The 13,927-nt window shown below is 43.2% G+C and overlaps 1 protein-coding gene across 1 annotated transcript; it reads left to right on the top strand.

Annotated features, from left to right (window-relative positions):
- The first annotated feature begins 1,600 nt into the window (after positions 1-1,600).
- Positions 1,601-9,467, top strand: LOC124786580 (cuticle protein 67-like). Its single transcript, XM_047254278.1, has 2 exons — positions 1,601-1,612; positions 9,123-9,467. Exons 1-2 carry the CDS (start codon positions 1,601-1,603, stop codon positions 9,465-9,467), a joined length of 357 nt encoding a protein of 118 aa, XP_047110234.1.
- Positions 9,468-13,927: the final 4,460 nt, after the last annotated feature.

Here is a 13,927-nt window from a genome sequence, read left to right as displayed (position 1 = left end):
TCCTTCTTGGTGTTGCGATTTTTTTCCCCGTCAGTGTATATGCAAATTCTAATAATATTGCAAATTTTACTAACGCCAACTTGCCATGTATTGTGTGGCGGAAAATTGCCGATGATACAGTCCATAAATCGCCCTGTCATCACAGTTGTAAGTAGGCGGTTTAGTTTTTTATGTTGGTAACGCCACGTAGCGCTCTGCATGAAAATCACTGACTGTGCTGTGTGCAGTCTGTGGCTGGTTGGCATTGTTGGAATACTCGCTATTCGTGTTGGGCAGTTGGATGTGAACAGTGCGTAGCGATGTGCAGTTGGACGGAGCCGCCGGCAGTGGTGGATGTGGGGAGAGAGAAGGCAGAGTTTTGAGAGCGGACGATCTGGACGTGTGTCCGTCAGAAAAACGAAATTTGTAAGACTGGATGTCATGAACTGAAATTATATATATAATGACTTTTGAACACTATTAAGGTAAATACATTGTTTGTTCTCCATCAAAATGTTTCATTTGCTAACTGGGCCTGTCAGTAGTTAGTGACTTCAGTAGTTAGAATCTTTTATTTAGCTGGCAGTAGTGGCGCTCGCTGTATTGCATTAGTTTGAGTAACGAAGATTTTTGTGAGGCAAGTGATTCATGAAAGGTACAGGTTATTGTTAGTCAGGGCCATTCTTTTGTGGGGTTATTGAAAGTCAGATTGCATTGCGCTAAAAACATTGTGTGTCAATTTACTGTTGATCACAATAAGTAAAGAGAGAAATGTCTGAATATGTTCAATTATCAAATATCGTAAGAGGTTTAACGGCACTATCATTCTTAATTTTTCTAAGGGGAAGTTTCACAGTTTATAAAAAAATCCACTGACAAAAATAATGAAACTAGGGAAATAAAAATATCACTGGAGTAAACTTAAAACGCTCAAGGACTATCACTGGAGTAGCCCTAAACGCTCAACAACTATAGGTCCTTGAAAACGGCAACCTGTTGCCAGATGAGTAGCGTAGCAATTGGTGACTAGCAAGTTCATATCGAACCGAATTTACTGCGCCACCTGTACCAATGCTATTCAAATGGTACGAATGGCTCTGAGCACTATGGGACTTAACATCTGAGGTCATCAGTCCGCTAGAACTTAGAACTACTTAAGCCTAACTAACCTAAGGACATCACACACATCCATGCCCGAGGCAGGATTCGAACCTGCGACCGTAGCGGTAGCGCGGTTCCAGACTGTAGCGCCTAGAACCCCTCGGCAACAACGGCCGGCACCAATGGTGTCATAAAGAGAGGAAACAATGGATTGCTTATGTAATGCGTGAGCTCCTGGTCCGCAGATAATCTCGCCAAGGGCAGTGGTGTTGCTATGCGTGCACACACACACACACACACACACACACACACACACACACAGACGGTTTAGTTTCTGGCCGTTACGCTACGGTGGCCAGTGAGCAGTAAGCAGGTCGCCCCCGATCGGGTTGTCGCCGTCTGTCCTCGAGTAGCCAGGCGCGCCCTCTCCCTGTCTGGCCCGCACCACTATATAAACGCCGCCTGCGCCCCGACAAGGCACAGTCAACTGCCCACCACGCCGACGACTACCATCAACGCCATGGCCTTCAAGGTATGCTGTCACCGCACCTACAGTGGATGTAGTGTAGTGTTCTCACGGGACTAAGTGCTGGAAATGTCTGGACTCCCTACAGAGTCTTACAGAATTCTTGCAGTTGGCGTGGTCTGTGTTAAAATAGCCTAAGATGCAGTGGGGGTCTTGCTATGCTGCTTTCTTGCTGAAAGCTTCTAATTCAATGCCACGCCGACATCTGCTGTTGGTTATAAAACTAGGCTCACTACTGGTTTGGAAAATTGTAGGCAGTAGGGCGCAATACTGTATTCAGGATGGAAATTCATGTTCTGATATAAAAGTAATATGTGGTGTTCCCTACGGACGTGTGGGGTTTAGGACCATTATTAATGGTATTACTAATCTGTGACTTAGCGGATAGCATCAATTACATTCTCAGACTTCAGTTACAGTGCGAGACTTCTGGCAAATAATGCCGTTGACTACAACGAAGCTTAATCCAGTGGAAAATTGTAGCTATAGCAGGTAAATTCTTAAAAATTACTATGTTGATGGAAAGGCAGGTAACTAACTGTGAGTGAACAGAAACGAAAATCTGATACTTTACGAGTCGTAGAAAACGTGGTTGGGTTGGATAACCTGATAAATGACTCAAAGTTAGTAATGTCAGTCTGTAAGGAACAGTGTGTGGACATAAGAAATGGATCGACTGCTAAGAGCAATAGCAGGTGACCTAAAACAAATTGTTCAAATGGCTCTGAGCTCTATGGGACTTAACATGTGAGGTCACCAGTCCCCTAGAAGTTAGAACTACTTAAACCTAACTAACCTAAGGACGTCACACACATCCATGCCAGAGGCAGGATTCGAACCTGCGACCGTAGCGGTCGCGCGGTTCTGGACTGAAGCGCATAGAACCGCTCGGCCACAGCGGCCGGCGGTGACGTAAATGGCGTCTTCGACATACAAGTGAAAGACTCGGCAGTTGCAATTTGTCTACGATATAAATAATTCTTAGCACCCACGTGTGGTCCGTCGCGCAGTATTGTTCAAGTGTAATGGATTCGTATGTGGTGAGCCTAACGGAAGAGTTCAAAAGCGTGTAAATTACGCTGCAGTGATGGGCCACAGACTCATTTGACTGGAGAGATACTTTGGCAGAAATGCTGAAAAATGTCGCATAACACGCCCTAGACTAAAAACCATGTACTCTGTATTACAAGATCAACCTTAGAAAGTACCGCCTATCGTATTTCTGATTGGAAACTATGAATATTTGTTCACTGCCCTACGTATTAATACCGTAAAAATCGAAACGATAGGACTAGACTAGTAATATTTTGGGCGTATGTGTTCGAGCACTCATGCTCCCCACGCTTCATCAGCGAATTGAAGGGGAAGGATGTTAGTGTGTTGCACAATAAGAAGTTCCCCCTGATACAAACTAGATAGCGGTGCGTAAAGTATAGATGCTTACGTAAAAGACAAGCTGTAGAGAATTTAGTGTCGGTAGGTTCGCAAGTAAAATGCTATGTGGAGCCTCAGATGTCCCGTGCATCGTTTGCCAAAGACGAAAGCACTGGTGTGGCTCAGAACAGCAAACTTTCTGCAACCAGATGAAAAGTATCAGAAAACGTAGTTTGCTCATACAAAGGACTAGGGCCTCATCGCTGGAAATGACGCCTCTCGTTTGTTGTAAAACGATGTCGTTGTGTAAAAAGTTATGTCGCCTTCCACTTTCGGTAGTCGTACTCGAATCGAAGCAGCATAAATTACTTATCTAATTTTTGATTGTGACATCATTCAACACTTCTAGACTTGCATAGGTCATTAGCCATGAAAAAGCCAGAAGATGGGTGAAACGCGCTGTGTATCTACAGAAAAGTCTATTGCGAGTTAAACCGTTTCAGTGCGAACCCACTCAAGTTGGAAACGAACCATCTACCAGTCACTACGTAAACGCCTGGCTGTTTGAGCCGTCTAACCACAGAGTAGGTAGAAATAACGTACTGAACCGGTTCTGTCTACGTGATCTAGCAGTACCTGAATTTGAAGCTGTTTATGTTACGTGCAGAGTTACGTAATCAGCAGTTTGTCACAGCTTCATAAACCATGTACATTTATTCAAAAGAGGATCGTAGTTCATGGTTGCTTGAATATTGGAACGCAAACTACGTTCATTGTTCTCCCGTTATCTGTTTAAAATTCGTTAAGCTAATTTTAAATGTTAAACACTGTCCGTCGCAAAGAACATTTTCTCTATTCCACTGCCTACTTCTGGGCCTAATGTTGATAAATTATCTTAACGTTCTACTAGAAATTTTAATTGGACCACGGTCAGGTTGAATTATTTTGTAGAGAAAGTCATAATTCTGAGTTTTAGCATCAATCAGCACGAATAGAAAGCAACGAAAGCTCAGATTTTACATTTCGTTTCTGACATAACCCGTGGGGATAACAGACAATCTCAGCTGAGAATAAATGGTGGAAGCAAGTGATCCTAGCCTATTTAAGGGAGTATCCACACATATTCTGAAAGTTTCGAAGAAATATCGAAAATGACATTAGACGCATGGCGAAACAGTTTTATCCCTCAGACCACGGCCGGATCTTTCCTCCATGCCTACAGATTAATGGTCAATGGTGACCATTCTATTGACGGCAGGTTAAGCACCAATCTCAGTTCCAAACAAGATTGTTACAAAATTGTTCTGGAGTGAGTAAAACCGCCAGTAACAATCTGCATCTTGTAGAAATAGTCCAGGCATTGTAGAGCACAAGGACAAGTTATAATAACAACGAACACAAAAACTACACAGCACCACCTGTTTCCTCTGGTTGAAATCTTACAGTATGGTAGAAAATTTTCATTCTCTATCCAACTGAGAGACACAAAAACAAAAAATTGAATCTTCAACGTCAACAAGTGTTTGACTATGTACGTTATTTGAGCCCAAGTCATTAATATACAATAAAGTGGCCAGTGTCATTGTAGAATTCAAAGCTCACTTAATCACAAATTTTTCGTATTTCACAGTGCGAGATGGGGCAGTGGTTAAGACATTCAGAAAATAGGTGTTAGGCCCTCACAGGCTATCCACATTGATGTTAAACGCAGTTTTCGTGAACCACTGAGAGAGAAACCTACAAAGAATGACATTTCGTCGTCGCATAACGTGCTATACAAAATTTTTAACACTTTATTTTCTTTTGGCACAAACGGCATCGGTCTACTGTGGCCAACATCAAAACCATAAAATGAAAGCACCAAAAGATGATTAGCGACAGGTAATGAGCAACGAAAAGCATTACATGTCGCTATTAACTTTCGCTTGCTTTCACCTTTTGGTTTTGATGATGGCCAGAACAGAGGAAAGAGTCATTTGACAGGGTACGTAATTTTGAAAGACTCGCAGAAAGACAGAACTTAGCACAGACTTAACACCATCTATGAACATTTATGTAAGTTGGCGGATGGGATAACAGTCAACCTTTAATAATCAGATCAATATTGGTCCCAAAATATTTGTCATACGAGTGGTAAGGCTGTCACACGCAATAGTTGAAGCAACTGTTCCCTATAATTGTCATTTGCTGTATGTTAAGTATGATTCACGATGCTCCAGAGCTCCTCAAACTTTGGAAAGTGATCACCTGCCCGCTGAATATATACTTTAGTTCAGTGTCACAGTAATGTTGGAATACGCTCGCATAGAGCTGGGATAGAGAGCAGACGATGCCAGAACTCGTACTAGAAAAGATCATTCATAATTTGCAAGTGTTGCGTAACGTATCAAATTGTAACTCCGTAATTCCACAGAACAAAGTCCTATGTGTTGAAAGCTAGTTAGCGCGAAGGCCAAGAAGTGGGCTCAGGTATGTCTGTGCGCTGACTGCAATAGGGTGTGGTCGAGCAGGCGGATTTAAATGTCCAAAAAAGTCTTCAAGCATTCAGCACGTCAGTGGTATGAACATCCAACGTATTAGGAAATATGGCGTGTGACAAACGTTTTGTAGTTCTCACCTAGAAGGCTCTTTGACTTTGCGTGAGGTCTTAACAAATGATCACAATGCAAGTCAGGGTGTTAATCGAGAATGTATGATGGTATGAAGCTTGAAATATTGTGTGGTTAGTTGCTCATGTCCACACATGCTGCGTGTAAATTGTGCATACCATCTATAGTGAAGGTTACCACTTCTGTAAATGACAGCATCGGAGCTCGTAATCTAAACATTTCCAGTTTTCTCATATACGAGAGAAAGGGAGAAGTCAAGGAAACTACAATTTCTTTTAATGGGGCCTATCTCGTCATTAGGAGAAGTCAAGTCTGTGAAAGAGGTCCACTTCAGACTATGCACTTGGAAAGAGAGCTTTCAAGTCACTGGATGCAAGTTTTAACAGAGAAGAGATGGAGATCAAGTCGATGATCAAAGGAAGGAATCGGCATTACTTCGCTTAAGTAAGCAATTTACGCAGTCTCTAAAATCCCATATCTCTAGGAGACTGATTCAATTAACTGTGAAGTTACTGAAACGACAACGTCTTTTAAGTGAAACATAGAAAGTACATTTCTGCATTAGCAGGAATGAAATGTTGGGAAATGGGTCCACTCCATATGAAACTGAGCGATGGGGTATAAAAAAAATAACCGTTTCGTAATCACCTGTTTCAGGAGAGAACAGTCTTAAGACAAACATTCGATTCAGTACAAGATATAGATACTAAAAAAACAGGAGATTCGATATAATCGTGAGATATATGAGACGTACATCATCTCAACTATCGCAGACAACATAAGAAACTGCCTTGGATAAGCATATTATGTCCTGACAAAGGGCGCTGATTGCTGGTCTACAAAACTGCTTGAGTTTGTTTCCAAAGAAAGAAATCTATGAGTGACGCTAAGAGATAAGAGAAAACGCGATAAAGATTTGTTGTATACGGAACGATTTTCATATTAAAGCAAGGAACAGAACTCAATGTGAGATGCACTCTTTGTTTTTCCGTAAGAGTCCTGTGGCCGTTATTGCAGTATCACAATGTTTACACAAACTTGTCTTCCGACTTTTAGAAGAAGGATCCAATCCATTTGTATTGACCACTACTCTTCATACACCATTTTAGGCAAACTTTTTGTGCAGGGTGACCCAAAAGCCCGTTAATATTTGAAAATTCAATAGTTCACGGAATAATGTAGGTAAAGTTGTAAAAATTAACATACATGCTTGAAATTTCATGGGGCTTTATTGAACCCAAAAAACAAAATGAACAGCAGTTGACGCTTCATATGATACATAAGTAATAATTAGCATAACAATTGGTTTTTCTTTATAAAAAATGCTCAGTATGTAGGTCACCATCAGCACCTTTAGTCGAGAGACAATGTTATCAGCAGCGCTGTACAACATATCAGCAGGTACGGTGAGACATTGCCATCCTAGGTTGCCTTTTAGCATCCCTGATGAGGTTGGACGATCGCGGTAGACTTGCAATTTCAAAAAAATGGTTCAAATGGCTCTGAGCACTATGGGACTCAACTGCTGAGGTCATTAGTCCCCTAGAACTTAGAACTAGTTAAACCTAACTAACCTAAGGACATCACAAACATCCATGCCCGAGGCAGGATTCGAACCTGCGACCGTAGCGGTCTTGCGGTTCCAGACTGCAGCGCCTTTAACCGCACGGCCACTTCGGCCGGCTTGCAATTTCAGTTAAGCCCATAATCAATAATTATACTGATTGTGGTCTGGGAGGGCAAGAGCGACGAAGTGGTGGCTCGGCATGCGATCCTCACCAAACGAGGTGCACAAGTGACCTTTCACACATATAGCAATATGGGGTGTAGCGCAATCCTGTTTAAAAGACGTACCTTCCAGCAGGTGTTTAGTAACCGGACTAGGGATGATCTGACTCCCTCCCTCATTGACAGTTCGTTTTATACACGATTCTCATTCTGCGACACCGACGTGTTCCTGTCAAACTCCAGTTGTTGGCCAGTTTTTGCACTCGTTTTTGGTTTCAATAAAACACCACGTTATTTCTGACACTAGTGTCAATTTTTACCTCCGTATCTACATTATTCCGTGGATTAAGGCATTTTAAAATGTTATTGGAATTTTGGGACACATTTTTATCACTTACAGCAGCCAAAACCTTCATTATCTGCAAATAGTTTCGACAGTTAACGCCATATGACAGACTTCATTAGTCTAAATTATTGTATATCACATATCCATCATTACAAAATATGTTACGAGGACTATTCGTCCGATCGGTCGCGAAATGGAAACCATTGTGAAAATCAAAAATGTTTTACTTATTTGTTAGCTACACCTTCCTGCTACTGTCTGTATAGTCGCCGCTCCAACTTAGATATTTTTCGTAGCGTTGTTCCAACTTTCCAGTATCCTCGCCGTAAAAGGCAGCCGCCTGTGCTTTCCGGCAATTCTCTATGCTGTTTTGCAGCTCGTCTGTGCCAAAGTGTTGTCTTCATAGCGTTCATGTAAGCAGAGACCGAACATCAGAGGGAGCCGTCTGGAAACGCGCGACCGCTACGGTCGCAGGTTCGAATCCTGCCTCGGGCATGGATGTGTGTGATATCCTTGGGTTAGTTAGGCTTAAGTAGTTCTAAGTTCTAGGGGACTGATGACCTCAGTTGTTAAGTCCCATAGTGCTCAGAGGCATTTGAATTTCAGAGGAAGCCACGCCCGGGCTGAATGGTGGACGATGAAAGACTTCCCATCAGAAAAGCTCCAGGAGCATCTTCTTTGCCCCTGCAGTGAGCTGTCGAGAATTGTCATGAAGAAGGAAATGCGTGAGAGTTACGTTATGAGGGTTGCATGAAGCGGGAGAAATCTCACGGCAGGCACCGATACCTCGCGGGAGACATTATTTTCTAGGCATATTTCCATGCTCACTGTGCTCTCAGAATTGAAAAAAGCGACATGACACTATGGACGGGCATTCTAGAGACACTGGTCAGCACATCTGTGCAAAGCTTCTACGGATTTTCACAGTGCTCTCCATTTCGCGCCCGATCGGACCTCACGTTTCAAATATCCCTCGTACATTCCCAGGAGGAATGCTTAGTACTCAGGGATATGACAGGAACCATCATTTGGAGCAAGAAAGTCTAGTAAAAATGGGCTCTAAACTGTGTACCGTAGGAACTATGAGCACTTTTTCAACAGCATTACTGTGAAACAAATCTCTTCTACTGCAAGCTCTTTGTTTCTTATATATTGGGAGTAGGTGGTGTGGCAACAACAGGTGTATAGTAAACATGGGTTCTAAAGCGAGTACCTTAAGAGCTATGAGCACTTGTTCAGTAGAAAGGATGTGTTTCACTGTGGCGAGGAAGAACAAGTGTTCATAGCTGTTAAGGTATGCACTTGGCTTGCCTATCTTAAGTTGCATGAATTATTTTCTGGGCCAGTTATATTTTGCCCACCCAGTAATTAATGCTGCGGGAGCAAGTGGACCAGATGTATAGCACAGTAGCAATCAGCCCTCAGACACAACTGTAACCGTCACCGCTGCACTTTACAGCTGTTCGTCCTCGCCGCCGTGCTGGCCGTGGCCCGCGCCGGCTACCTGTCCGCCCCCGCCGTCTCCTACGCCGCCCCCGCCGTCTCCTACGCCGCCCCCGCCGTGGCCTACGCCGCCCCCGCTGCCTACGCACCTGCTGCCCTCACGTCGCAGAGCTCCAACATCCTGAGGAGCTTCGGCAACCTGGGACAGGTGTCCACCTACACCAAGACCATCGACACGCCCTACTCCAGCGTCACCAAGTCTGACGTCCGCGTCAGCAACGACGCCATCGCACACGTCGCCGCCCCCGTCGCCTACGCCGCCGCCCCCGCCTACCACGCCCCCGCCTACTACCACGGTTAAGCTGGGAGTCACATGTACCCTCACGCCTGTCATGAAAATATTTATTATGAATTCACGTCATTATAAATAAAAACCTGAAAAAAAATTCGTTGTTTTGTTTGGCTGGTTGTGAAAACATACAGCCTCTCCAAGCCTGCGATTCAGAACATAGAATTCCTGCTCACATACCTGCAGTTTGAGGTGGTTTCCTGTTGTTGTTGTGGTCTTCAGTCCTGAGACTGGTTTGATGAAGCTCTGCATGCTACTCTATCCTATGCAAGCTTCTTCATCTCCCAGTACCTACTGCAGCCTACATCCTTCTGAAACTGCTTAGTGTATTCATCTCTTGGTCTCCCTCTACGATTTTTACCCTGCACGCTGCCCTCCAATACTAAATTGGTGATCCCTCGATGTCTCAAAACATGTCCTACCAACCGATCCCTTCTTCTTGTCAAGTTGTGCCACACGCTCCTCTTCTCCCCAATTCTATTCAATGCCTCCTCATTAGTTGTGTAATCTACCCATCTAATCTTCAGCATTCTTCTGTAGCACCACATTTCGAAAGTTTCTATTCTCCTCTTGTCTAAGCTATTTATCGTCCACGTTTCACTTCCATACATGGCTACACTCCTTACAAATACTTTCAGAAACGACTTCCTGACATTTAAATCTATACTCGATGTTTAACAAATTTTTCTTCTTCAGAAACGCTTTCCTTGCCATTGCCAGTCAACATTTTATATCCTCTCTACTTCGACCATCATCAGTTATTTTGCTCCCTAAATAGCAAAACTCCTTTGCTACTTTAAGTGTCTCATTTCTTAATCTAATTCCCTCAGCATCACCCGACTTAATTCGAGTAAATTCCATTATCCTCGTTTTGCTTTTGTTGATGTGGTTTCCTATATGTCCATAATACCTCACTGATTTCTAAGATGGTATTCTCCGGTCAGAAACATATGTAACTTAACATTCGTTGTAACAACGCTCACATTGTTTTCGCACGGAAATGTTAACAAGTGTTATGCAGAATGATTCACCTGCCCTTACCTATGGGACCGAGCGAGGTGGCGCATTGGCTAGCACACTGGACTAGCATTCGGGAGGACGACGGTACAATCCCGCGTCCGGCCATCCTGATTTACGTTTTCCGTGATTTCCCTAAATCGCTCCAGGAACATGCCGGGATGGTTCCTTTGAAAGGGCATGGCCGACGTCCCTCCTCTTCCTTCCCTAATCCGATGAGACCGATGACTTCGCTGTCTGGTCTCCTCCCCCAAAAACTACCCAACAACAACCTTAACTATGGGTTTTATGCGAGCTGCAAAGCCATCAAATACAACACACATGATTCTCTCGCTCGCTACGTGCAAACTACGTCCTACAGAATGGAAAATAGGAATGAGAGTTTGGCGTCGTTGGTCTGGAGGCTCCTTACGGTGCAGGTCCAGCCGCCTTAGCGCAGGTCTTATTACATTCGACGCTACATTGAGCGACCTGCGCGCCGGATAAGGATGAAATGATGATGAAGACATCTAGTCCCTGAGCGGAGAAAATCCCCGACCCAGTCGGGAATCGAACCCGGCCCCGTAGGACGGCAATCCGTCACGCTGACCACTCAGCTATCGGGGCGGACGTCCTACAGAGTAAACGAACAGGACCTATTGGTAGGAAATTTAATATATCAAAATTTTGAACCAGGATGAGTTTTCTCTAGAGGTCTTAGTTTTGGAATTATTCAAGAAAAACGTGCAAAAGTGACCTTCCAATGCATTCTTCTTGAATAATTCTGAAAGCGTGGCCTTCTTAGAAAAGCGTCCTGTTCATTTTTTTCTGTAGAACTAATAGTTTGCGCGTAGCGAGTGAGAGAATATTAATATCTCACACACAGTTTTTGAAGGTGTTGTAGCTTTCATGAAACCCCTAGCTGAATCACACTGTACACACTTATGCTACAATACATTTAGTCGTACGATAGCATAAGTGGCAGGTGAATAGTCTGGTCTGTTCATACTGCACGAGGTGCGACAATAAAGTAATGAGACTGATTTTCTTTGCAAGATGTGGCAACACTGCAGGCTTTTGTAGGCACAATATCTTTGACCTTGGTCTATAAGCTGCTTCTAGTCCAAGTGGCACATCGATACATTTGCTCAGTCGTGAGCTGTGCTGTAATGAGTAAACTGAGGACACGACGTACTTGTATAAGCGATTCCTTGTCCTATACCATTCGCGTCTATCTAATACATGGATTGCTAAATATTTAAATTGGACTAAGTAATGTTACGAATTTTATACTTTTTCCTTAGTACTGGTGGATTGTATGCTACTTACCATTCCCTCCAAACTCTCGCTCAATTCCTGGATGTAATACCAGTACTTACTTAATTTTTCACTCATTAGTATTGATAGACATGGGCGGTTCAGTGACTGTCAATGGAAACAGAGCATATAGGTTTTAACTTTGCTTTTATTCATGTTTGAATTAACTTGCATGCCGTAATTTCTCAACACATCTATTCCGCAAGTCAGTGATAGCGCTTTACTGTAGCACTTTTAGTATTACAATAGCGAGAGCTAATAAGCATATTCTTAGGTCTGTCTTCAAGTAACGCTGACCATAAACATATAAACACTCTTTCTCTATTCCAAGTTAAAGGAAAAGCTAACGCTGATGACTTATCAAAGAATCAGCTATGTAAAAGTTTCAGACAAAATATCGATTGGTAGCAATTTTTAGTAGAAATTATGTAAAAAAATGTTTAAATCAGTTGCCTGGGCAGACGGGCAGATACCACTACAGACAGAAAAAAAAATGTGCCTCTGTACATTCCTTAATCGTATCTTATTCGCATGATCCCTACTCGAGATATACGAGGGTAGGTCAATTATTATCCGCAAAGCAGTTATAAAATTTTATTGTAATCAAATAGGAAACTTACAAGAACATCATTTTTCGACATAGTCCCCTTGCGTTTCAACGCACTTGGTCCATCGTTGTACAAGCTTCCTGATGCCCTCATAAAAGAAGTTTCTCGGTTGAGCTCGGGACTATATGGAGGGTGATTCGGTACTTCAAATTTGAGTTACTGGAGCGTTTCAGCAGTGTGGGCAGCAGTATGCGGACGGGCATTGTCGGCAACAACACAACACCTTTCGACAGCAATCCTCGGCTTCTGCTTCGAATTGCAAGCTTCAGATTGGCAGTAAGCGCCTCACCGTAACGTAAACTGTTTATTATTGTGCTCCTCTCCCCATAATGTCCCAGTACTAGACCGTATGCGTCCCAAATAACGGTAAGCATCAGATTTCCTGCGGACGGTTGGGTCTTGAACTTTCTCTTGCACGGCGAATTTGAATGTTTCCATTCAATACTCTGCCATTTACTCTCCGGCTCTTAATGATGGATCCATATTTCGTCACCATCAATGATCCTGTCTAAGAAATTGTTCCCTTCGTTACCATAGCGATTCAAATGTTTTTTGCAGATGTCCAAGCGCGTTTGTTTATGCAACTGAGTGAGTTGTTTTGGACCCATCTTGCACAAACTTTATGAAACGCAACTCTGTTGTGGATGATTTCATAGGCAGAACCGTGACTAATTTGCAGACGATGTGACACTTCGTCAATAGTTAATCATCTGCCCAAGAGAATCATTTCACGTGAACGCTCAATGGTTTCTTCATTTGTGGCGGTAAACGGTCGTTCGGCTCCTTCATCGTGCGTAACACATGTGCGACTATTTAGGAATTTATCAATCCATTCGTAGACACTCCGTTGTGGCAAAACACTGTTCCCGTACTGTACCGGAAGTCTTCGATGAATTTCGGCTCATGATACGCCTTCCGACCAGAAAAAACGGATCACTGGACGTTGTTCATCTTTGGTGCAAATGGACAGCGGAGCAGCCATGATTAACAGCACGGCAGCGATAACGAAACTAACCTAGCATCTTGAAAATTGCAAAGATATAACAATAAACAAACAAATCATGCGTCATCAACGTGAAACGACAGGGCTACCAAAAGAAACAAAAATATAACTAAATTGAGGATAATAATGGACTTACCCTCGTACATTGGTGCGTCACATTGTGACCACTGCCCGCCACGAGACTGAGATGGTCGCGTTGCAGAACGACAAGGAAAGTGTAGCAGAGACGAATAGGGAATCATTGTAGCCACGATACAAGTCGCAAATGGGAAAATCCGTTGACGTAAGAGACCTTGAAGAAGGGCATATTGTTGTGACCCAACGCGAGTTCTCTATATCTATCCGTCAGGGTTGCGGGAGAATTGCCCCGTCTTCCTTCCAAGAATTCGCACTGATGTGTGCGAGCATTTCTGTTACAGTTGACAGCTGAACCGTCCTGTTTCATTGCCAACAAATTCGCCTCGGAATGCGTTCCAGGTATATTGTTATTTCTACTTGATAAGAACTCTAAACAATATCTGCATGGTTGGGTTCAGAGATTTTAAAAG

Source organism: Schistocerca piceifrons, chromosome 1, assembly GCF_021461385.2.
Source record: "Schistocerca piceifrons isolate TAMUIC-IGC-003096 chromosome 1, iqSchPice1.1, whole genome shotgun sequence".
In the NCBI taxonomy this organism is placed as follows: domain Eukaryota; kingdom Metazoa; phylum Arthropoda; class Insecta; order Orthoptera; family Acrididae; genus Schistocerca; species Schistocerca piceifrons.
This window is presented reverse-complemented; position numbering and strand designations above follow the sequence as displayed.